The 26,903-nt window shown below is 37.2% G+C and overlaps 1 protein-coding gene across 10 annotated transcripts in view; it reads right to left on the bottom strand.

Annotated features, from left to right (window-relative positions):
* Positions 1 to 26,903, bottom strand: part of ITSN2 (intersectin 2) — a 126,517-nt gene that overhangs the window by 33,671 nt on the left and 65,943 nt on the right. For all 10 annotated transcript variants that reach the window (XM_061433150.1, XM_061433157.1, XM_061433158.1 and 7 more), the window contains 12 exons: positions 21,957 to 22,093; positions 18,988 to 19,124; positions 17,888 to 17,985; positions 14,027 to 14,193; positions 13,588 to 13,732; positions 10,226 to 10,431; positions 8,245 to 8,309; positions 5,371 to 5,537; positions 2,755 to 2,800; positions 2,456 to 2,577; positions 1,386 to 1,482; positions 784 to 975 (listed from right to left, as the gene is read on the bottom strand). In XM_061433150.1, the coding sequence (XP_061289134.1) occupies positions 784 to 975; positions 1,386 to 1,482; positions 2,456 to 2,577; positions 2,755 to 2,800; positions 5,371 to 5,537; positions 8,245 to 8,309; positions 10,226 to 10,431; positions 13,588 to 13,732; positions 14,027 to 14,193; positions 17,888 to 17,985; positions 18,988 to 19,124; positions 21,957 to 22,093 (1,579 nt within the window). The remainder of the gene's footprint in view (positions 1 to 783; positions 976 to 1,385; positions 1,483 to 2,455; positions 2,578 to 2,754; positions 2,801 to 5,370; positions 5,538 to 8,244; positions 8,310 to 10,225; positions 10,432 to 13,587; positions 13,733 to 14,026; positions 14,194 to 17,887; positions 17,986 to 18,987; positions 19,125 to 21,956; positions 22,094 to 26,903) is intronic.

Here is a 26,903-nt window from a genome sequence, read left to right as displayed (position 1 = left end):
TTCACAAGAATGATAAAAACACAAACCATGATGTATTTTATTAAGAAGGACAAAAAGATCAAAAGGGTGAGGAAAGGTGACCTCTATTTTATGAAGCTAAAAAAATATTTCCAAGTACTGTTTATTCTCTAATGCTACATTTACTGTCAAGTGTAAGAAAGGTTAGGTAACTATCAAGAGATAATTTTATGTAATACCAAATCATATACATTGAGATATGGACCCCTGCAGTAAAAGTAGTGAAACAGATCTTAATTCATATATCTCTGTGGCATGAGTTACCTACCTTAAAAAATCACCTAATGAGATTTTTGCAAGCACTTTATTTGTAAAATAAATTTTATAATTTTCTTCTAACCTGGGTGATGTGTAATAACGTGGGAAATAAGGTTGCAAAATTAATAGCACCTGTACACTAAAAGGGTCATTGTGCACAGGTGAATACGCTAACTGCCAGCTAGTCTCTACTCTCTCTCAAGCTGAAAAAGGCTGGTGTAAAGAGAAGCCGCAGTGTAGACTGCTATCATACCAAGGAACTCATGAAAGAACTAGAACTTTTTTCAGATAAAGTCTAACAGTAAGGTCTGAAGCTAGGTAAAAAGTATTTGAAAAAAAGCAATATAACTTTTGATTTTGTGAAAGTTTCTTACTTTATTTTCTTACTCTAAACATTAATATACATTCGCTGAGAGTGCTAAGATTTGGTTGAGAAAAGTAAGGAATGCAGTTCTGTATGTTAAAGCTGATGCACTATTAGGAAGTAAATAGTTTGATATTACTCACACTGTTGACTTGGATCTGCATCTGTCGTCATCTTAACGTAGTTTGAAGGGAAGAGACCAGTCACCCCACTGGTTTCTCCTTGCCACCAGTCAGGATCATCCTTGTTTAGAACATTAATAAGCTGTCCCTTGGAGAAACTGAGCTCGTCCTCGTTGTTTGCCGTGTAGTCATACATGGCGATCACCTGACACACTAGCAGAGGAATAATGACAAAGTAACAAGTTAAATTGAGTAAGTCTTCCTATTAGCATCATATGTTAAAATTCTGCTAACATTTCCTTTAGCTGTTCTCTCCCACCCTCCTTCCTCTATTCCCTGTTTCAAAAAAGCAAGAATTTCCCAAATGTAGTTTGGAAATCCAAGCGACTGCTTTGAAGTATGATGGTAGAGCAATTAAACAATTTCAAGGAGTGATGTAGTCCAAGCATCACTGAACAGCTGGCTGTTTCTAACAGAACTTTTTGGAAAGGAAGTTCTCACAGAGGTAAAGAAAGAACAAATTTTAAAAATATTTTTCAAAGAATTGGCTAATCTAAGAAATGCTGAGTTAAAAAAAAAAACAAACTTCCTAAGATGAAACCCAAGTTAACCCATTTCCATACCAGGATGAAAGGCAGGCGCAGTTCTTTCACTACTTGGACCCAAAAGTTTAACATGGCTGGCAGGAAACCATCCTTTCTGTCGCTTTTTCCCTCTGGCCTATAAAATTAGCAAAAAGAACACAAAAAATGAGACTAAAGACAATTATTGAGACATAAACTAAAAATAAGAAAATCCAAACTGTGTAGTAAAGAATTTAACCTTGCCCAAAGGGAGGCCTGGCCTTTGCCTATGGCTCCTGGAAGGTAATCTCTAAACCTTTGAGACGTCTTGACTGTTCAAAGAGTGTCTCAGTTTATGTGGGGGGCCGTAACGATGCAGGAGAGCCTAATGATGTGATTTATGGTGGGCCCTCTGGAGGGACTGGAGACTGAGTTCAGCCATGTGAGCAATCAACCGTGTCTATTTGATGGGGTTTCAATAAACACGCTGGAAACCAAGGCTCAAGTGAGCTGCTGCTTGGCAATACTCCATGTGTACTGTTGCCAGGAGATTTAATGCTGCCCATGACTCCATGGGGAGAGAACAACGGGAAGCTCTGTGTTAGGAACCCTCCTGAACTCTGATCCATACATCTCTTCCCTTGGCTAATTTTAATCTAAATCCTTTTGCTGTAATAAATTGTAACCAGGAGTATAACAGCTTTCAGTGAGTCCTGTGAGTTTTTATAGGAAATTACTGAATCTGGGAGTGGTCTCAGGGCCCTCCAAATTTACAATCTGTGTTAGGAGGGAGGGTATCTTGAGAACACTTGAATTTTGCATTGGCCTTCGAGGTCAATATTAAACAACTGAAAGATTTAATATGCATCTCAACACTATTTGTAGAAGTCTATTTGGAGATTGTTCAGTCTCAAAGTTCTCTGCATACTTCACACAAATAATATTTATAAACTAAGAAGACCTTTCTAATGTTCTCCTAATAAGTAAATACCTCTTGGAGCTTTGTTAATTATCAAACTAATTATTAATCAGTCAAATAAGATAAATTAAATTTTTATTAATCTTATTTTTCTAATGAGCAGGCATTACTTTTATAATAAAATTAACAAATGTTATTTAAAAGTTATTACCTGTAATTCCCCTTGCCACCACCCACTTGTGTTTTTCTTTAGAATTAGTATTAACTGTCCTGGTGCGAGGCTAAGCTGTTCAGAACCAGAAGCCGCATATGCTGATGTTACTTGAGCAATCTCTGAAAAGAAGAAAAACAAGGGACTATGAATTCAAGACTATTAAACACCCTAGTAGTTCGTCAGCTTCATCATGATACATATACCAGGTTTTTTTTTAAGAAGAAATATAAGGGACTATGAATTCAAGACTATTAATGAACACTTTGGTAGTTTGTCAGCTTCATCATGATACATACCAGGTTTCTTATTTGATGTTCCAGATTTGCTAGAACTCCCAAAACCCTATAAGGAAAAGATACAGTTTTATCATTTTTCAACAATCCAGGGTTAAAAGTACACAGGCTATTAGGGACTAGAGATTTCTAATTCCCAGGGTTATCGTTTCTTTAGAGTAAGAGCAAAATAATGATTAACCTTATACTGATCAAATAAGTTAAGAATCCAATACTTATGGGAGATCTGATTCTGACAGAATACATTATATGTAAGTAGCTGATGTTGGCAACTCAACAGGAACAGCTCATTTTCTGAATCTTTTCTGAATATTAAATGTTAATACAAATACATTTCATCATTGGGGGGTCAGAATCAATGCCCACCACATATAACACATGTGCTCTGGCTATGTTAAGGCATATGTGAGTTTTGCTCCTGTTACATACAAGGTAATGCTTTTATTTTTAATTTTTTTGCCACGTTCCTCCTGAACCTGACCTAAGAATAAAGAATCAGATCAGATCAGTGGCTCAGTCGTGTCCGACTCTTTGCGACCCCATGAATCACAGCACGCCAGGCCTCCCTGTCCATCACCAACTCCCACAGTTCACTCAGACTCACGTCCATCGAGTCAGTGATGCCATCCAGCCATCTCACCCCCTGTTGTCCCCTTCTCCTCCTGCCCCCAATCCCTCCCAGCATCAGAGTCTTTTCCAATGAATCAACTCTTTGCATGAGGTGGCCAAAGTACTGGAGTTTCAGCTTTAGCATCATTCCTTCCAAAGAAATCCCAGGGCTGATCTCCTTCAGAATGGACTGGTTGGATCTCCTTGCAGTCCAAGGGACTCTCAAGAGTCTTCTCCAACACCACAGTTCAAAAGCATCAATTCTTCGGCGCTCAGCCTTCTTCACAGTCCAACTCTCACATCACAGGAAAAACCATAGCCTTGACTGGATGAAGCTTTGTTGGCAAAGTAATGTCTCTGCTTTTGAATATGCTATCTAGGTTGGTCATAACTTTCCTTCCAAGGAGTAAGCGTCTTTTAATTTCATGGCTGCAATCACCATCTGCAGTGATATACATACCGGCAACTATGACCTGTTTGACTTTACAGGATAAGTTGGCCCAATCCCACTTCTTATTTTTAGGAACTGTTATTTGTAGACGTTTTAATGATGGCCATTCTGTCAGGCGGTACTTCACTGTACTTTTGAATTTGCATTTCTCTAGTAAGCAGTGATGTTGAGCAGTTTTTCATGTGCGTATTGGTCATCTGTATTTCTTCTATGGAGAAATGTCTATTTAAGCTTTCTCCCCATTTTTCAATTGGGTTTTTTTTTTTTTTCAATTGGGTTGTTTTTTTGGTGTTGTTGAGTTGTATAAGCTGTTTGTGTATTTTGGAAATTAAGCCCTTGTCAGTTACATCATTTGCAAATATTTTCTCCCATTCTGTAGGTTGTCTTTTCATTTTGTTTATGGTTTCTATTACTATACAAAAGCTTGTAAGTTTATTAGGTCCCATTTGTTTATTTTTTGTTTTTATTTGTATTGCCCTTGGAGACTGACTGAAGAAAACAGTGGTATGATTTACATCAGAGAATGTTTTACCTGTGATCTCTTCTAGGTGTTTTATGGTGTCACGTCTTATGTTTAAGTCTTTAAGCCACAAATGTAATTTTTAAAATATTATATAATGAAATGTAGCAATAAGTGAATACTTGCATAACTCAGTGATTCAGTATTTGCCAAATGATCAATGAATGATGTCATCACACTCGGTATGCAAAACAGACTGGTGAATTTAAAAAAAAAAACAAAAAACAATAAGGAATATTCACTGATTTGGCTTCAGATTCTGCACTGCAAGTAATCTACAAGAATTTAGTACTTGTTAAGTTTTGGTACAGCAGTGTCAAAGAATATCCACAGGTATCCGAACATGTTATTAAAATACTTTTGTTATCGCTCATATTTGTGTGAGGTTGAATTTTCTTCAACTACTTCAACCAAAAGAATATACTACTCTTTCCATTAAACGCTTTTGAAGAGGGAGAAGTACATATTTGTTTTCCATTAAAAGCAAGTTATTTAAGTCATCATATAGTGGGTTTAATTTCGTTATTTCAAAATGAATTAGTAAATTTTTAAAAATTTCAGTCTTAATTTCTAATATGGGAAATATTGCTAGATATGATCCATATATTTTCAGAAACTTTGGAGTCCTCAATAACTTTTAAGAATGTGCAAAGTTCCTGAAATAAAAAAGTCTGGGAACTGCTGCTAGTGGTAGGAGAAAGGCAGCAGGAACTTTAAGTGTGGGCTGGGTCATAATAACGGCAGAGCCTCAAAGATTTACGGATTCCTTTTAAGCCTCCCTGAATCCAAACCATTCCCTAACTTCAGTTATCATGAGGTCTGCCCCTATCTATGGCTCTTGTTCTTGGAATTTCATAAAATCACTTCTCCTTTATCTAACAGGATCTCTGTGATAAACTATATTTTATTGGAGTTACCTTAAATGGTCTCCTTGTAACCAAAGCAGCCTGACCAAAACCATATGTAAGCATCCTTTATAAATATGAACCTTGAGCAACAGGAATGGAATGATTCTGTTTCTATACCAAAGTAACTCTACCTCCTGATCTTTTGGTTTGACATAATTTGATGGAAAAATTCCAGTTCTGTCTCCAATACTTCCTGTCCACCATTCTCCATCTTTCTGGGTCACCAATATTTCTTCACCTTCAGTGAAAGTCAAATCTCCAGGTTCTACACTTGAATATGAATAAAGTGCAATATACTCTGTAGGGAATAAAGAAAAAGAAAAACTAATTTTGGTTATAAGATTACAGAAGTAAAAAAAAAAAAAAGTGTTAATTTCCAAGATTTTGAGTAAATTAGCTGTAAAAGACCTTGTGACTTAAGGAAACCTAATGTAAAGAGACGTTAACATAGAAAGTAGAATGAAGTAATTACTTAATAATTACTAGAAAAAGACTGGGGCTCCCCAGGTGGTGCTAGTGGTAAAGAAACCACCTGCCAGTGCAGGAATTGTAAGAGACACAGGTTCGATCCCTTTAATCAGGAAGATCCCTGGAGAAGGAAATTGCATCCTACTCCAGTGTTCTTGCCTGGAGAATGACATGGACAGAGGAGGCTGGTGGGCTGCAGTCCATGGGACCACACAGTCAGATACAACTGAAGCGACTTAGGATGGATGGAAAGCTTTATCACAGGTTTCTTTTTTCCCACTGTATCATCATCATCATCATCATCATCATCATCATGATGTCACAGAGAATAACCCCAAAGCTACAAATATATATCAGTATCTCTACAGGGTCAAGACATGGAAAAGTTTTTTTAACCTTCTTACATATAGTTTAATCTCTTAAATTCTTTTCTCTTTAATTCTTTTATATACAGTTATGCAAATGCCCACTCTTCAGCTGACATCAATATGAGAGGCCAGTTTCCATCACAATGGTCCAGCTCCTAGCACGGTGCTTGGCATGGAATAGATGCTCCATAAATATTTGTTAATGAATAACCTTAAGGGAACTATTTAAGTTTTTATATGTATTTGTTGACATGAAATTTGATCTGCAGATCATAAACTGAAGATGACCAGAACCATCAAACAAAAACTATTTACTATCCACATTCCCATACTATTCAATTTAGCTGACTCAATAAAACAAAAAATGGACTGCAAGCTTAAGGTATGTTGTAATAAGCGAGGTTCTTTTCAAAATGCTCCTCACCACTTTCCTAGCATCATTCCACTGCCTTTATTCCACAGTACACCTCCGGCTCTAGGCTTGCTGGTAACTCAAGTTCCCTAGGACTTCCCTGGTGGCTCAGGCGGTAAAGCATCTGTCTACAATGAGGGAGACCTGGGTTCGATCCCTGGGTTGGGAAGATTCCCCTGGAAAAGGAAATGGCTATCCATTCCAGTACTATCGCCTGGAAAATCCCATGGACAGAGGAGCCTGGTAGGCTACAGTCCATGGGGTTGCAAAGAGTCGGACACGACTGAGCGACTTCAATTTCCTTTCCTTTCCTTTCCTAACCTTTCACAGCTGAGCCTTGGCTCACGCCTTTCCCTCTGTCCACCAAGCCTTCTCTTCCTTCATCACTAAGCAAGACCCTACTCATTGTTTAAGATGATTCAATGTGGCCACCTCTGTGGATTCATAGGTCCTACTCAAAATTGTGTTTTCATTTAGAATTTATTACAATTATATGCCTATCCTTCCCATTCTACTATTAGCACCTGGGAAACTGTGTTTTATTCATCCTTGTATATGATGAATAAAACATAATTCTAGGCTTTAGAATAGAATCTCTAATGTAGTAGATAATGAATAAACTGTTTAAATTACTATTAAACTGATTTTCTTGAGCAATATAAACAAAATGTAAACTATTCAACTAGTTTTACAATGGATATATACAATTCATTTATAAACCTATAAAACTATTACATAAAAACACTGTCTGAAGTAAGGATAGACATTTTTCAACACATTTTCAAAATTAAGATAGTCAAACCACCCAAGGGGCAACAAAAATTTATTTGTAATATTTATGATTAAAGTATATCTTGATTTCAAATCCTACTTAATGATTTATGTGCCATACTGTAATTAAAATGCAATTCAGCAAATTCCCTGGTGGGCCAGTTGTTAGGACTCCATGCTCTCACTGCCAAGGGCCTGGGTTCAATCCTTGGTCAGGGAACTAAAAATTCTACAAGCTGCACAGTGTGGCTAAAAAAAAAGGCAATTCATAAACAACTAAATGTACTAAAATTTCCTTATATTTTAAACATCTATAATATATAATAAAAGGAAAACAAAAAATTTTATGCTATTTCATTTCAACACTTATCTATTTATTTATTGAGGTCATGGTGGAGAGGTCTGACAGAATGTGGCCCACTGGAGAAGGGAATGGCAAACCACTTCAGTATTCTTGCCTTGAGAACCCCATGAACAATATGAAAAGGCAAAAAGATAGGACACTGAAAGATGAACTCCCCAGGTCAGTAGGTACCCAATATGCTACTGGGAGCTGACTCGTTTGAAAAGACCCTGATGTTAGGAAAGACAGAGCAGGAGAAGGGGACAACAGAGATGAGATGGTTGGATGGCGTCACCGACTCAATGGATATGAGTCTGGGTAGACTCGGAGTTGGTGATGGACAGGGAGGCCTGGCATGCTGCGGTTCATGGGGTCGCAAACGGTCGGACACGACTGAGTGACTGAACTGAACTGATATGAACTTTTATAGTACTGATTTTTTTTAAGTGTCAAGTATTTTCAGTCATTTATTTTCTATCTCCTAAATATTCATGTGAAATAGAGTGGCAGCAGGTTTCTTCTAATTTCACTTTAACACTGAAGACACAAAAGCAATAAGAGTAACAACTGTGGGAAGTCAGTTATATAACTAGTCAGTAGCTAATCTGACCTCCATCCAATTTACAAATTAACCAAAGCTCACCTTCTCCCACTGTACAGGCTGCAGAGGCAGGTTTCTTGTTTACAGATGCATACAAAGCTTCTGGTCTGCCAAATAAACACACAAAACAGATAAAAAACAATAATAATACAATAAAAAGGGTATCATCACATAAATAAAAAAGAAAGACGGTTTGATGAAGACAGCACGTTTTTAGCAGTGTGCTCTTTTAAGGGCTAAAATTAACTGAAATATTGTCTCAGTACACAAGCTAGAAATACGCTCATACACTTCAAAATCTTAGTGGATTATAAACTGCCTACTTACAAACTACTAAATTTTTAAAATCTATTTAATTTCAATATGATTTATAAATAGTTCTTCAAATGTGAGTTATTTGGCTTTTCTAAATCTAAAAGACATTACACACCGGTAAATGGGCAGTCATTTGGTGAAGCACATATGGGGCTGGATTTGGTTAGAAAAAAATAAGGACAATTATAGATTTTACTACTTGTTTACAGCACAGTACATTTAAAATATATAAAAATAACAGCACTTTATTTTTACATCTGGAAACATATATAGCTTTTATTTTTCAATTTAACCTAGGAAACTGTTCTAAAAAATCTAGAAAACTGTGGCAGTAAGAACTAGACATCTGTATATATATCAGGGGTCCCCAATTATGTGACCAAATTGTATAGTGAAGCAGTTTTCGGGTTAAAAGTGGACTCTTACTACAACTCATGGGCACACCAAATGGACTGCCTGGCTGAATTCTCCATTACTATAGGTTTTCAAGTTGCGTGCCCTATCTGTTAGAAAGGATCAGTAATCGAATGAAAAGTTAGAAGAAATGTCTTTTTAAGCATTTAAACTTAACCTATTTGTGTCTATGTGTTCCTTCTCTGTCAAATGTTATGGAGTTTAAATAAGATAATTACCATAAAGGGTCTGGCACAGTGCCAGCACACACATCAGCTATTACTGTTGCTACTGTTATCACACGCTCTAGAATTCCACGTCAGTTTGAAAAGTAAATGTCTTCTGACATTTGAACTAAAAATTAATGTACAGAACCTTAGCACTGAAAGAATTTTTAAAGATTTTTTAGTTATTTTCATTAAATCAATGAAAAAACTCGAGACCAAGAAGGCTTACCCCATACAGTCTGGCAAAAATAGAATCAGAACTCAAGGATCTTAATTTCCAATGACCCCATTCCTTTTCAATAAATCATTTTGCTTTTCTATTTAGACCAACTTCCACATAAAACACAAGTGATAATTATCCACAGCTACATTAGAGTACTTAGTTCTTGGTAGTAAAGATGTTTGATGACCTGACTCCCCTACAGACTGGGAAATAAAGACCAGAGACCCCATCCGGTTTTGTTTTTTGTTCATGCAAAAGTTTCATTCGTGTGTTCTTTCGTTAGCTCCTCTCTTCACTAAGCAAGTATGATTGAGCAGCTACTAGGCATTAAGGTCACACTAGGTATCGAAAATCTAAAATGCGAACAAAAAAGACGTGAATCCCACCTCCTAGAGCTTATGATCTAATAAGGAATATAGGTAAGAAGGGAAATAGCTACAACACAGTGTGTCATGAGCACCAAGAAAGGTGACCTGCAAGGAACTCTGGAGATCCAGAGATGGGAGAGGCAGAGGCAAGGCCCTCAGTAAAGGTTTATCTAAATATTGACAGTTCACAGTAAACAAGGGAGAAAGCTCCAAAGGAAATGAACAATAACTTCTCTAACCTGCTGGTGCAAAGAAAGCAAACGATCTAAAATTTTAAGCACTTTGAAAACTTTAGGAATCTGAAATAACTAGAATAAAAGATATTCTAAAACTGGTACAAATACCTTAGGTATTTCACTCTAGGAATCACCATTCTGATATTCAGACTTAAGTTTAAACTTCTAATTTTCCTGCACAGCCAGTTGTACTTTGGCTGACTCATCAGTGAAACTGGCAACATCCACATCTCATGTAAACACACAAAACTAAGTGCTTACTCTTCCCGCTTAACTTCACTCCCAGGGATGATTTTGACGTAAGATTTCGGAAACCATCCTCTTCCTCCGTGAACCTCCCCAAACCACCAATTTTCTTGCTGCTCTAAGACAGTAATAATATCATGTTTTGAGAAGTTCAAGTGGTTTTCTTTCTTTGCAGTCCAAGAACAAAGGGCCTGTGCTTTCAGGTTTTCTACAACCTGTCCCTGTGAATACAAAACCACAAAATCAGAAACAAACAGAAAACAATGACAACTGTCATTTCTGTTTCCCAGGATATAACATACTTACTGCTCAAACAACAGACTGGTTTGGTATGGCGGTGAGTTATTATCAATGATGACTTAAGATAATCTTAATCTACTGATTTAAAATTATATATGACAGACAACCATCTGAATAGCCTTCTATGAATTTAAAGACCCAACACTTACCATTCAAGGAGACACCTTGGCATTAAGCACCATGGGTATGGAAGGCAAACCCTGTACTGAAGAAGCGTACTCATAGACCCACTAAGTATGTATCAGGTAACAAATGAAAAGGGAAACCTTTCTTTCCTCACTTCCAAGTCTCCGCACTGCAGTGGATCCAGTTTATTCCACAAGGAATGGAGATGCAGCTGTGCTCGACCTTCTTCCACTTTTGTTTTCTGTCTCCTAACTTCTTCATATTCTTCTTCTTCCTTTCTTGTCTTCTCTCACAGGAAGGAGTGTTTCTGTTTTGTTGATAAGGCTAACCCCTCTACCTGGGCTCTAAACTTTCTACCAGGTCCTCCCATTTTCTAAAAATATTTTGTAACTTCGTGAATTCTCTCTTTTGAATCTTTAATTTCTTTACTTCTCTACTTAATTCTACTTCTAACTTTCTTAAAGAAACAGAAATCTTGCACTTGCTTTCCAATTTCACCTCTCAGTCCATTCTAATTTAGGTTCTGCAATCGTTTTACTACTGAACTTCTTGACAAGGTCACTGATAACGTCAGAGCCAAAAGTTTCTTCAAATCCTTTCTTTCCCTGATCTCTGATTGGTGGTGACATCACTGAAACCCCTCCACTTTTCTGAAGCTCACAGTCTGGTGACTGATGGCTCCTCTTTGGTCCATCCTCTTTCTCTTCCTGTTTCACATGATTTCTCTTAAAATCTTATTTATGCCTAGGATCTCTCAAATCTGTATCTTTTAAAATTTATATACTTTTATTTATTTATTTCTGGCTGAGCAGAGTCTTCGTTGCTGCTCAGGCTTTTCTCTAGTTGCAGGGAGTGGGGGCTACTCTCTAGCTGTGGTGCTCAGGCTTCTTGTTGCAGTGGCTTCTCCTGTTGCAGAGCACAGGTTCTAGGGTGCATGGGTTCAGTAGGTGAAGCTCGTGGGCTCGAGTGCACAGGCTCAGTAGTTGTGGTACACAGGCTTAGTTGCTCTGTGGCATGTGGGATCTTCCTGGATCAGGGATCAAACTCATGTCTCCTGCATTAGCAGGTGTCTTTTTTACCACTGAGCTACCAGAGAAGCCCTCAAATCTATATTTTAACTGTAACTTTATCTTTTGACCTCTAGACTTGTAAATCAAGCTGCCTGCTGGGCCTGGCCCTCATGCTTAGGTATACAAATACCTAAGTTATACATCTGAAATGTAATCACTTTTAGAACTCACCAAACCCATTCCTCCTACATTGTACAATGATACCACCATCCTCTCAGTCACTTGAGCTAAAGACCTTGAAGAGATATCTTTAACTTCAACTTCTTCCTCATTCCTCACGTTCGATGGATTGCCAAATTTTGGTTGACTAATACTTTTTTAAGTCCCTCTCCTCTTCTGTATATTTTCACTACTGTGACACTGATTCACAGCATCACCTGTTACTACTGTAATATCCTCCCTTTGGTGGTCTCCTCCCTTTGCTTCCTTCTACCAATCTGGCCTCTACATGACTGCCAGAGTTCTCTCTCTAAAATACACAACTCAACTCTCCTTTTGAAAACCTTCATGGGCTTTCCACTGGTAGCTCAGCTGGTAAAGAATCCACCTGCAATGCGGGAGAGACCTGGGTTCGATCACTGGGTTGGGAAGATCTCCTGGAGAAGGGAACGGCTACCCACTCCAGTATTCTGGCCTGGAGAATTCCATGGACAGAGGAGCCTGGCAAGCTATAGACCACGGGGTCGCAAACAGTCAGACACGACTGAGCGACGTTCACATGGACTTTCCACTGCCAGCTGCTTAGTATGACATTAAATGCTTCACAAATAAATCTCAACCTCTCTCTCCAACTACATTTTAACACTTTCTTTATGAATCTGGTAATCTAGCCACACTATAAACAATACTTGTTTCCTATAAACTCCTGTGTTAACATGCCTCAGTGACTTTCCCCAAATTGTTCTTTCACAGGAATAACTTTCCTTCTCTGTTTGTTAAAAGCTTGCTCATTTTTGAGGGTTCTACTGAAATTGTGAAGCCTATCGTGAAGCCTGCTCTGATTCCCACTGGTTGAACTGAAATACTCTCTCTTCTGTATACCCCTTAGGATTTCATAAAATATCTTCATTACAACACTTCTCATACAGTTTTTTATTTGTGTCTTCATTAGCTGATGACTAACAACAGAATTTTCTTCCATTAAATTTCTAGCACAGAATAAATGCCTAGGACCTATGGTCACACAATAAACATTTTTTGAGTAAGGTGAAATCTGCAGGACTCTATTCTGATAAAGTCTGCAATTTCTTTTTAATAATGTTAATGTAACAATGGGCTTCCCTCATAGCTCAGTCTGTAAAGAATCTGCCTGCAATGCAGGAGACCGGGGTTCGATTCCTGGGTCGGGAAGACTCCCTGGAGAAGGAAATGGCAATCCACTCCAGTATTCTTGCCTGGAGAATCCCATGGACAGAGGCGCCTGTCCATGAGGTTGCAAGAGTCTGACATGACTTAGAGACTAAACTACCAGCAATGTAAATGCTTGCATCTTGTTTACATCTAAACCAGAGGCTAAATACACATGTAATACAGTTCTTACACAATGACTTATTTAAGGAAAACACAAACAAACAAAAAAAACCCCAAGCCCACAGCTCTTCTTACAATAACTACAAATTAAGAATATAATCAAATTTGTAAAGATGATATTTTGAGTTTAGAAACCTTAGCTGCTACCAACTTGTTACTAAGAGAATAAACTGTTGAGAAATCCCTAATAATTTCAACTTTGTATCACATATGAATGGTTAAGAACCAAAACAAAATGCTACAAACTGGTAAATGAATCAATGAAGCCTTTGTGCAAAAATCTTCATTCTATTTTACATGAAGCATGAGCAATGTCAAAGAATAAAACACACAAAAATGAAACATACAAACCTGTCCATGAATCGGTGATACAGACACAGGGGACACAGTGCGAGTAAAAGCTGATTTTTTCTGCCATGATGTGTTAACACTTAGGTTTGAAAAAGATACATTTCGATAATCGATCACAGATGCTGGTTGGTTTGAAGAAAGTGATCTATAAATATAACAATATGATGTAAGTATACTTAATTGTTTAGAATCTAATGAAGTACTACCAATTTATCTACTCATATATAATATACATTGTGCTTAAACACAAATTATTAAAAAAAAATCATGACCTATGTTTTTATTTACTAAACTTCAGTATTTAATTTGGAACAAAAGGTACTCTGACAGAGTCCAGTGCAGATTACAACATGATTAAATATCAGGTTGACACAAATACATATTAGGGATTCAAACATGTGCAGTGACATATAAATTCCATTATTAGCTAAAAACTTACTCAGAAGTTGAGGTAGCAGATACTGTAGGAGGAAGTAAGGCCTTCTTAGGAGACACAGATTTTTCACTTGATGTCACTTTTTCTACATAATTGCCTGGAAACCAGCCAAAATTTCCTTGAAAACTACCATAAAGCCAACCAGGTTCTCCTACAGTTTTTTCATCAACCTATGGAAACAAAAGGAAGAATTAGCAGTGGTTGAAAAGCCACATATTTGCAAAGAGAAGAGATGCAGAACACTGTCCAGCAGCCTAATTTTCAGAATCAAGTCCATCTAAAGAGTCGGACATGACTGAGCGACTGAACTGAACTGAACTACATGGTTAAAGCATTTTCTACAATAGGTTACTACCTCTAACAATTGACAAGGTGCCCTTTTAAACTTAAATTTTTAATTTTATCCAAGTTAATACACAAAAATAGTTCACAAAGACCAGTAGAATCTCCATGAAGGCAAGAATAACAAACCCCAGGAATTATACAACCTAAACCTGATTTAAATATTTGGTCTCAAGGTGAGGAATTACTGAAATGTATGAGTACTGGTGTTCAAACACTAACTTCCTCTTTTTCTTACCAACTTTTAAAAGCATAATTTCTTTAATATTGTTTCCTAATATTTTCAACCTTATGAAAAAGAAACTGCCCATTCATTTATTCTTCAGAGTTAGGCCAGATTTGCTTTGTAAGCAGTCAATTTTAATCAATTTTATACTTGGCATTTATGATTATAATTAATTTCTAGTTGGCAATTAACATAGAGACCTAAGCTAGGAAATTTTACATAAATTCTCACAGGCCTAGAGAAACTATTACTTCGAAAACAGCATTAACAGATAAGACTAGAAACAGGTTGTGATGAAAAATGTTGCCAGGGTTCAGAGGAATTTCTAATTTATTTCACTTTTCTCAAACCTCCTCTGCCATTTTCTCACATTAAATTGATTAGATCTTGCCTCCTATCTTAACAACAATACAGAAGCCCTCAGATTTGACATCACCTCTACTTCAGCAAAATTTATGATCCCATCCACTCTTTCATCCAGCCCTCCAACCACAAAGGAAAATGACCCAGTCCTTCCACCTCTCCCTCTTCCCGGGCTCTAGACCCCAAGCCCTCCACGTTGTCAAGAATCTTTCGCGTCTCCATCCGTTGGTCAGAACAGAGAGGTCTGACAGGGAGGCCTGAGGTGCCTTCCTGAGCGTTCTGTGTTCTATGTGTTGATATGAATGGTGGCTTCAATGATTTATGTTGTCATTGTTTTACTTGCGAGGTCGTGTCTCTTTTGCAACCCCATGGACTGCAGCCCGCCAGACTCCTCTGTCCATGGGATTTCCTAGGCAAGAATACTGGAGTGGGTGGCCATTTCCTCCTCCAGGGGATCTTCCTGACCCAGGGAATGAACTCATATCTCCTGCACTGGCAGGTGGATTCTTTCACCACGAGCCACCTGGGAAGCCCTTTCAAAGATTTACATATGTGTATAAATTATTGGAGCTACTCACTGATGGCTGTGTACTTTACTAAACGTAAATTATAGCTTAATTGGGAAAAAAAGTCTCTCTCTATTAGTAATTTACTCTTTCTGGTATCATTAACCCTTTTTCTCTGCAGACCCTTTCTATCATTAAACTTGGTCAAGCTTCTGCCAAGTTAAAAAAACAAGAAAACAGAACAACTTCCCTCAATCCACATTTGTCATTATTTTCCACCTTCACTTCCTTCTCCCCTTCAGAACCCAAGCTCCTTCAAGAGTTTTATATACTCACTGTCTCCTCTTTCCTTCCCTCCAACTGTTCCTCAACTCACAGAAATTTGGCCTCTTCCTCCACTATTCCACTCAACTAATACTCTTCTTCTCAAGGTTAATAGTAACTGTGCTGTTGCTAATACAGTGGTTATTTTTTCTAAAGCACTGTCTTGTTTTACATGTGGACCACTCTTTTCTCAAAATCCCCTGACACCACACTCTGTTTTGTTTCTTTCTCTAGTCGTTCTTTTCTGGCTCCCCTTCCTCTGACAATCCCTCAGTGTCCATGCTTCCCAGAGAGTGCTCCCTCAGCCACATTCCCCCTTCTTTATTCCCCCTTAGGGGAGCTCTGCCACAGTCACGTCTTCAATGACCATCACAACACACTAATGACATCCAAACTGGCCCCCTCTGACCTTTTCCAGAGATCTCTCTAGATACCTCTGGATATGTAACTGCTGCCTAGAAATCTGAAACTCATCCCAAACTGAACTCATTATAATTCCCACTTAAATTTCCTCCTTTTAATCTTCCTCTCTTAGTGAATGAACACAATTATTAACTAAGCTGTCCAAATCAGGTGTGTGCATGCATGCTAGGCTGCTTCAGTCATGTCCAACTCTTTGCAACCCTATGGACTGTAGCCCACCTGGCTCCTCTGTCCATGGAGATTCTCCAGTGAGAATACTGGAGTGGGTTGCCATGCCCTCCTCCAGGGGATCTTCCTGTCCCAGGGCTTGAACCTGCGTCTCTTGCATCTCTTGCATTGGCAGGCGGGTTCTTTACCGCTAGTGCTACCTGGGAAGCCTCCAAATCAGATATCTGACAGTAACTCATGACATTCTTTACATCAACGATTCGGCAAAGAACATAAACACTCAAGAAACTCGCAGCCAACCTTATGTTCCTGCTGTCACCACCACCAGATTGGCCCTCTGACTGTGGGAGAGATCTGTTCTAAAGTGGGCAGCTGTCCACACCCTTCTTCTACTTCTTTGGGATATCTATCTTTCTCAATGAACTATAAACTTATTCAGAGCCGAGACTGAATTGTTTACTATATCCCTAGCCTAGTATAGCCTCCAACAAGAATTTGCTGAAACAAAAGATATAATCAAAAATATAAGTAGGCTCTTGGCCAGACATGCCCAAACAGGCTGTATTTCTTCATTCTTGGACACCACCTCATCACCACCAACTAGACAAGGAGGAATGGCAGGGTCAGGGGACTGGGGACTCAAGCTGCCTACGTAATGGACCTCCCTCAGCTGAGGAGCAGCTACGCATGGCCACTGTGGCAATGGCAACAGAAGCAGTGTGTAGCTGGGGAGGATACTGAGCATCTGAATAGTTGGTTCTTGTAAACCCTAGTCCAAGTACCATTCAGCTTTTTGCTACTCAACTGATAAAATACACCAAACTGGTGACAACGCAGGTTAAAAAAAGGAAACAGACACTGGCTAGGTAATCTAGGTAATATAACCTTTGTTTTCTAAGAAGAAAACTGAAGACGGGACTAAAATCCAAGTCGCTATGCTTTTACAGCCTGTATTCTTCCTAATGTATCACAATAGCTCAATCGATGCTATTCCCTGCATCTTCTCTTATTCATCCATTTTACATGGCATGTGATTATACAATAAAATCCTTTTTGTTCTGCATCTAGTTAGAACTACAGAACCTAACTCTTTCAACTCTTTTAATGGTTGTCAGAAAATAACTAGCTCTCCCAAATGCCACTGTAATTTATTAAAATAAAATCAGTGTCATTTTTTATGGCATAAAGCAGCATGGCCTAGTGAAAAGAACACTGGGTTTAGAAATGAAAAGACATGTACTCGCACTCCATGCTGGCAGCGTGCCACTGAGGATGACAGCTTATGTAAGTCTTCCTTACCTGTAATGTCCTCTGCAGATCTGCAGTATGTCTTAAGAACCAAATGAGGTGATGCTGAAGATGTATTTTTAAAATGGTAAATTACTGTATAATTCTTTACCGTCTGAGCCACCAGGGAAGCCCCATAATAGTATACTCAATATTATTATTGAAAGTAATATAGTACAGTGCACTCAGCTTATTCATGAGAAAAGAAAAGACTTTGTTTCCAACCTGTATTATATCCCCAGAATTAAAACTCATTTCATCATGGTTCCTTGCTTCAAAGCGATATAACGCTCTGTAATTCACCAAAGTACCAGCTGGCTCACCTAAAGAGAAGATTATTATCATTATTTGCTTCTTTCATAGATACACATCTTTGCTATGACTCAATGAAGAGCTCAAAAAGAAAAAAAAACAAACAAACTGAGCACCAAACAGTATAATGAGAATCCATTTGATATAGGCTTTAAGTATTTTTAACAGTCACAGAATCAATATAAAAAACAAACAAGGATATTTGTCTTAAGCAGGATGCAGCAAAACAAAGAGAGGACTGGCAGGATGTGTCACACGCATGGATAAGGGAAGGCGAGGATGGTGACCAAGCTGTGCCAGGCGGAGGGAGACTAAGCTGCAAGGGGCTTAATTTAATCTGTGGAGGTCAGACTATCACAGGGAAGATGAATACAAAAGGGAGGTCACAGGTGAGGAAGTGAGTCAGTATAAACAGGGTTAATTACAGATTCATCAGTATGGTTCTAAAACCAAACACAGCAGAAGGGCTCACAAGTATACTAGACTTACTAAAGATATTTTACTTTGTTCATTTGTAGAATAAATGCTTTAACTTTAAAAAATTTTAATACACTGTATCATTAATAATGATTCAAAAATATGCGTATCCAGAAAAGATACAATAATACTTAAGTTGTTAATATTTTAGAAATACACTGGGAAGGGGTACTAAAAACAACGTATATCATCTGAGAAAATTTCACTGTGCAAAGACTTAACAGTTTACTGTTACTCCATTAAAATAAACAGTTTAGTTACACTAGTGAAATAAAGTATTTTAAATTACTTCAGTTATGAACACTGTGTCCAGGTTTATGCATCGGTAGTGATGACTACTTTCTTTTCGTCATTTTAAGATTTCTACCCTCAATCTGTTTTAGTAAGACTACATATTTCTCATCCAAGTTTAAATTAGAAAAAGAATTAGCATCCACTTAAATTTTCTTCTTGCCTCATTAGAACCTTTTTTTCTTGTTGCTTTTGTTGCTCTGTTTCAGAAAAATCAAACCAATTATTTTTATCCTTATCCTTACTTTGTTTCTCCTCAGCTTTCCGCTCCACTTCTTGAACTTTTTCCTGTGCTTTTTCTTCTTGGAGTCGTTTTTGTTTTTCTTCTTCCTCCTTTCTAAGATTTTCTTTCCATAAGTTTTCTTTTCCTTGTTTTGCTTTCCTTTATAAAAAAGAAAAAGTTTGCATAATGTCCTAAATTTCTTTCATGCAAAATAAAAATATAATAGATCTTCTTCCTGACAAACTGAAGAAAAATTAATATTTCTTATATATTTAAATATAATCTTAAACATAATTATGTATTTACTACATACAGCAAAGACATGTGAGGGGGAGTGGAGAAACCATGGGGAATCAGGGCTGAAGGAGAAAACCAATTAGTCAATCAACTAATCAAGAGAGAAACTATGGATAAACAGATGAGCTGAAGTGTATGACTAACAATTTCTCACACTCCCAGATTTCTTCCTGCCAGCCAACCTCCTAAACCCAAGGGAAAAAAAGTGGTAAAAAACTAAAATGCAACTAATCAGAAAACAAATATAAAAATTGTATTTAAATTTCCTTTCCTTCTCTCTAGATTCTTCACCAAGACTGCTATCAAACTCTTACTCTCACTATCCTAGCTAATCCCTGTTTTCGGGATTTAGTCATTGCTGTGAAAATAGGAAATGCTTCTAGACAGACAGATTACTTCTTATATTATCATTTAAAAGTCTTTTTCATTTGTTAGATTTTGGTTAACAGATCATTTTTCCTGGAGAGGTCTATGCCTCTGTACAAGTTTCTATGACATTTGATACAGCTGCAGCTTCATTTCTAGCTAGTCAAGATGACCTGTGATCATACAGAATTAATGCTCACCACAGCTCTTCCTGCACATACTTTTGATGATCTTACTGAAGGCAGAGCAGTCACCACCAAATTTAACATCTTCTTCAAGCCTCAGCAAACACTATCACGGGCTGTGACTGATGCATCCTGGGTTTTGGGGGGCACTTATGCCCCACGAAGGTGAAAGTCTTGCTTAATTCTGTATCTCTATTCCTATAATTCCTGGAAGAATTTGGAAATCCTAGATAATTTTAAAAACTGTAGACCCACTTAGTCATGAACCCTTTCTCCTCATCCCCCAATGTCTTATACTTCATACTCCTGGTTCATTATCACACAACTAGCTTCCACTCAACCCTCTGCAAACCCTCCTACACCTTCTATCACTTTGCAGAGTGCTCTCTCTACTATTTTCTATAACCAACATCCACCTCTCCTTTCAGATGTATGCTTCTCTAGCAGTCTTGACTTAATTCCAACCAATATTCCCTTTCCTAGTTCCTTGGTAACATTCCCTGACAGTCTCTCATGTCTAGGATGACCCAACCTACCTTAATTTAAATTGTCATAGCATTATGAACACCACTATCAGGGTACTTGCCACATATTTATTGGGATAAACAAAAGACAAGAGAGTTAAGAGAATATAAAATTAAATTTTGGTAAAGTTTCTAAGTTTGTGGATGAGAAACTGGTCCAGGGCCAGAAGATGCTTCAAAAGTTGGACACAAGGCAAAGAGACCAGACCAACAATGGGAAAACCTGACTATTACCAATAGCTTTGAGTAAGAAGGCAACATAGCTGGGCAAGTGGCCAAGAAATCAAGATATAGTACTAAGACCCAGCTCTGAATCAATCCTACATGTTCTGATTGCTTCCCTCTACTAAAGTAGGATAATGTGTGAAGATGGTGAATAAAATGAAAATGTGTATTACTAATATGGTCTACTGGGCTGAAAGGAACCATGAGCAATGATGGAGAGATATCAAGATACTCGCATGTGCCAACAGAAAACCTGAGCACAGTGACTAGCGGTGCAGCCGTTGTACAGTTCCCTTGTGGCACACAATGCTGCACAAGTTAGGTGGCAGATAAAAATCTCCTTAATTTAAACTTTACTGCCTCTACATCTATATTATTCCAGTATCTCTTGCTAGGGAGTCACAAAAGGATTAGTCTTGGAGTAAAAAATGTTATAGCTATTTGCTTAGCTGTCTGAATCCCCTACTAGAACTATAAGGAATCTAGAGACAAGGAGTAACCCAGAGTTTACCTGCATCACAGTCCACAGTGACCATTAAATAAAAATGTGCTGAGGTGGTTATTCTGAAGTTAGTAAGAAAAGAGGCCTGCTATATGGTAAATGTGTCTTTCTTATCTTCCCAGTAGCTATTTCATGGACATTACTCTTCTACTCTTCTCCAGGGTGAAGAAATGCTGGTGTGTTGATATTTGTTAATTATAACAATTTCTGATACTACAGAACTTGGGAGAAACATAGGAACGTATCAGAAGTAGAATCTTATGGAAAGAAAAAAAAGTCATGTGCAGTCTCTAAATGAATGGCTCTATGCTTCAGACACACAACTGTCTCACTTTTCTTTGCTACAAATGTAGGCAGTTGATGTAGCCCAGATATATATAAAGAAAACTGTATCAACATGGCATTTCTGCACTCAATATTACCCTCTATAAAATTAAGTACTTGGTTTTTATGATTTCTCAGGAAACAGTAATAGATTTACTATGGAGAGACAAAAATAATGGTGCTTATTACCTACTAAACACTATAGTTGGTTCTTTAATCTTATTTAATTCTGAATTAGCTATGTGATATGCATTACTGTTTCTATTTTTCAGATGGTAAAAACTGAGGTTCCAAAAGGTAAAGTGACTTAACCAAGTTCATGGTAGATCAAGATAACCCAGGTTGAACTCCAAAGCCTGTAGTTTTCACTAAGGGAACATTTACAATTGGTTACTGTAAACTCAGTCTGCAAAAGGAGGACTAAACTTCTAAACTTTAGAATCTAATTAGCATCTTAGGATAATAATTTTATTCCCCTTATATTTTTCATAGTCAAACTAAAGATATGGGCAACAAAAATTAGAATTTTAGTAGCAATATAGTATAATAAATTTATCAACTACATTACCTTGTAGCCTCATCTTCTAGTTTCTTTTTCTGTATTAACTCTGATCTTTTTCTTTCAATTTCCCTCAGTTTGTCACGTTTGATCTTATAAAGCTGTTCAATGGCTAACTGCTGTGTATTGTAACTTTCTCTCAGTTCCTAAGGAGAAAATAAAAAGTTAATATGGCATGGATTTAAATACTTTTGCCTTACATAAAAATGTGGCAACTGTATTTAAATATAAAAATCATAAAGCAAGTTAAACTAAAGTAAAAAAGATTAAAAGTCTTAAAAAAGATGATTAAAAAAAATCTTGAATACATTAAGTACTGAAGGTATATAGCCACTGAGGACAAATTTATGTTAAAATCAACTACTTTTATACTAATTCATTCCTAAGGAACAAAAATCTTTTACAAGCCAAGTATTTGATTTGGTACTTTGTTTTCGATAGAAAAGCAATCCATTAAAAATTCAGGGAAAACAGTTTGCTTGTTACAACATTTGAAGAGGAATTTTGTTGAGTCATAGTTTTGACATGTGTAGTTGAAGCAAGTTATCCATAACTTTTATCCAGTCAGATATTGAACTAAACACAGAAATAATTATTTAATAAATTATGCAATATTTAATTTAAATAATTTAATAACTAAAATGGAAAAGATAACGTCTACCTAAAACCACGACTAGAGTGGGTCAAAATAATGAAAAGTATTAAACAAGAATTAAATGTTTATTGAGCATCTAGTTCTGTGCAAAATGCTATAAAGATTCACAAGGGATCCAATCAAGACCATCTGACTCCTGAGTTTATAGTCCTTGTCTTCAAAGAATTCAGCCTCAAGGTAGAGAAAAGTGCCAAAATCTGGAACATAGTTGAGTGTCTTAGTAGAAACCTGTGATTATCCACTCAGTACTCTTTCCCCTTCTCTACTAACATCCTCTTCCTCCTTTGGGGAAGTTGCTTTATCCCCTGAAAACCACCCTTCGATGTGGTTTTGAAGAGTCTGTCACACTCAGTGCTCCTCCCACTTCCACCCAAGTGTGGTCACGTGATCGGAACAATCATAGCACCTCATTCCCCTGGCAAGAATGACTGGTGCAAAGGACATGCACATGATCCAAGCTGGGCCACAATCCCTTCCCAGGATTCAGATATACTGAGGAGGGGAGAAAGAAGCCTTTCCCTCACTAAACTCATTAAAGTGAGGGTAAGGTAAACCTGGGGCTGCCCCATTTTCTAGTGAGGCCATCAGGGGTAGAAATGAAGTCAACACAGCAAAGAGAGAAGCAAAGGTTAGAGAGAGAGAGGTGGAGCAAGGAGGAGTGCTGGGGAACCAAATCTCTGACTTCACTCCCATGTCTAGGAACTGCCCCTTCTACTGATTCAGTTAGTGGTCCTAGTATTCTTCCAGTTACCACTCTTTTTAGCTTAACTATTTTGAACTGAATTTCTTTTACTTGGAATCTATAGAATCCTGAACAAGACAGTAGAAAAAGGCTGGGATAAGGAAGAGGAAAAAACTCCAGAAACAAAGAAACTACCACAAAAACCTAAAGTAAACAAAGGAAGCTTCACAGCAAAGGTGGGAGCTTAGACCACATTTGGATAGAATTTTTTGGTAAAAGATGTCTTGGGGCATCTGTCTATACACGAAAATAAAAACTCCAAGTCACAAGCAAACAAAGGAAAGTAGCCTAAGCTTTATTTCTTTTCAGAAATAAAAATATTTTATAGGTGAACCCTTTTAACTGAATAAATGTGGTATCCAGAGACTATGTCCAAAATGTCTAAGATCAAGACTTAAGACAATAATAATACAAATAGCACCATTCATAGCAAAGTTTTCACAGATCTCAGCTCTCAGTTCTCTTACAGATCTCAGTTCTCTCTGTTGCACCTTTCTCTAGACTCTATTGAAAAGCAGAAGACTACCATGGTTACATTCTATGGAGAAGTAGCCTGGTTTAGTGAAAGGACTTCAGGAGCATGGGTCTGGAATAATACCCCCCAAGATCTGAATCAGGCTCTGTCAGTGACTAGCTGAGTAACCTTAGGAAACCTCATAGTCTCCTCATCTGTAAAATGAGGTTAATTACAGTACATGCCCCACAGCATTGCTATGAGAACTGAATGGGTTAACACACATAAAATGCTTACAATAGTGTAGGGCACTAAATGTGTCCTTAATAAATATTAGCTATATTACTGGCTGAAGTCATAAAAAGGGAGAATTGTAATTTTAAAAGCAAAGTGGAGAGGAGCCAAATTAATGTCTGATCTTAATATGGTTGCAAGGTTAGCCCTCTAACTTGTCCTTTAAAATATTGTTCCAGGGACTACTCTGGTGGTCCAGTGACTCCATGCTCCCAATGCAGGGGGCTTGGGTTCAATCCCTGATCAGGGAACTAGATCCTGCATGCCAAAACTAAGACCAGCCAAATAAATACATAAAGGTTAAAAGAAAAATACTGTTCTAAGTCTTCCTTCATTAGCCATTCCTCCTGTGTCTGAATTAACGAGCTTCTTTGCGCTCTGCAAGGCATTATGTACATTCTCCTGTCATAGGCAGCATCTTCCAACTGTATGACCGTCTCTCCACTGGAGTGAGTTTCTTGACAACAGGACTGTCTTTCATCAAGATAATCCCAGCCAAGACAGAGCCTGGTAGACTACAGTTATTTAGTTAGTATTTACTGGGTGAATGAAAATATATAAACCATAGGTAAGGTAAGGTAAGTCACTCAGCTGTGCATGACTCTTTGTGATCCCAGGGACTGTGGCCTGCAGGCTCCTCTGTCCATGGAATCCTCCAGGTAAGAATACTGGAGTGGGTTGCCAAGTCCTCCTCCAGGGGATCTTCCAGATCCAGGGATAGAAACCGGGTCTCCTGCATTGCAGGCACTCTTAACCGTACATAAACCATAGTCTATGCATATTAGTAAGATGTGAAGAGTACCATGGGGCTTGCCAAAAACATTTCCTCTACCTGAGTTACAATGATCCTAGAAAGTATCATTAGACTCACTCCTCTGAGTTAAGTCATGCTTCTAGGAGGTCCTGGTTAAATCTAATAGTTAACTATCACTTTGCAGGACACAGAAATTAACACAACACTGTAAATAAACTATACTTCGATTTTAAAAATAATCAATGAACTGAAAACAAGTAAACAATATGCACTTACGAACAGAGTTGTTCTCCATCTTAACAGAACAACAGATCATTCTTTTCAAGTGAAGGAAGTTTTCTTCTGTTCCTAGTATGCTAATAACTTTTTCACTTTTTAATCATAAATAGGTGCTAAATTTTATCAAACACCTTTTCTGCATTTAGAGAGATGAGCATATTGTTTTTCTCCTTTAACCTGTTTATATGGCAAATTACAGTAAAACATTTTTACATATCAAGTCATCTTTGCCTGGATAAGATAAATCCTACTTGGTCATAGCTGAGTATCTTATAAATTTTCATATTCAACTTTTCAATATTATTTAGAATTTTTGCCTCTATGCTAAATTGATCTATAATGATCCTTTCTCACACTATTCTTATCAAATTATGAGGTTTATGATAGTTTCATGTGATAAGTTGGGAATACTCCCTCTTTTATATTTTGAAACAGATGTATAAAATTGGAGTTATTTATTCCGTCAGTAAAATTCCAGGTCTGGACTCTGTTTTAGAGGAGATTTTACACTACAGAATTAAAATATTTCATGACAATAGAGCTACCTATTTTTTTCTTGAATCAGTGTTAACAAATCATTTGTTCATTTCACCTATGTTTTTATATTTATATGCAAAATTTGTCATAATATTCCCTCTTATTGTTTGCAATGTATTCAGTTATTTTTCCTTTTTACCCCTAACTTTACTTTTACTTCCTTATAAAAATGTCTTGCCAAAGGTTTGTTAATTTTTTAATCTATAAAAGTAAAAATTTGGTTTTCTTAACTCTTTCTATTAAATATCTGTGTTCTATTTCACTATTTCCTTCTACTTTTTTCCTCCTTTATTATGCTAGTCTTTTTTTAGCTTCTTAAATTGAACACTTAGCTAATAAATTTTCATTTTTTCCCTAATATAACCATTTAAGGTCAAATCCTGACTCTCTGGGTTGAATTTCTTTTTGCTATCTGTGTGACTCTAGGCAGCTTAATTTACTTCTATGTGAAATGTGAACCAATAATAGAAGGTATATCACAGGGGTAATGTTAAGGATTAAATAAATTAATATAAGTAAAACATTTAGGACAGTGCCAGTCACAGAGAAAGCCTGTAATAATCTTATCTATTATTAGTACAGCTTGATTTATGAATTAGAAAATAATTATTGACTCCTGATATGAAATATGAGGAATCTGCTCATTTACACTACCCCACATCTCCTCTTCATTTCTCAATGTTTGGCTGTAACTTAAAAATAGACTTAAACTACTATTTCATTTTCATAAACATTTGACAACATTTTGCAACTCTAAATTTTTCTTTTTGAAAATTTTCAGATTAAAAAAAATTTGACTTAAGTTTCATACACTGATGCTTTCACCCCCTAGAATGTCATCATTATTCCACATAACTAGTGTTAATGTCAGCACCAAACTAAAGAATGTTAATAGTGACATAGTAATATTACTTAATACAGAACTCTTATTCCAAAAATGTTCCCAATCGGGTAAACACTGTCCTTAATAAGCTTTTTTTTTTTTAGATCCACTATCCAATCAAGGACCATACACTTTGTTTCATTGTTGTGAGGTCTCTTCCATTTTTTTATGAGATTCACATTTCTAGTGTGTGGGTTAGTATTTTATAGACCAAACCACAGTTTGGGTTTGCCTAATTATTTCCTTACATTTACACAGATGAAGTATTTTTGGCAAAAACAGCATAGAAGTGATGTGTCTTTCTCAGAGCATCCTATCAGGAGACACGTAATGTCAGTTGGGCCATTCTGGTAATAGT

Source organism: Bos javanicus, chromosome 11 (assembly GCF_032452875.1).
Source record: "Bos javanicus breed banteng chromosome 11, ARS-OSU_banteng_1.0, whole genome shotgun sequence".
Lineage (NCBI taxonomy): Eukaryota > Metazoa > Chordata > Mammalia > Artiodactyla > Bovidae > Bos > Bos javanicus.
Note: the sequence above shows the minus strand (reverse complement) of the source record. Positions and strands in the feature narration are given on the sequence as shown.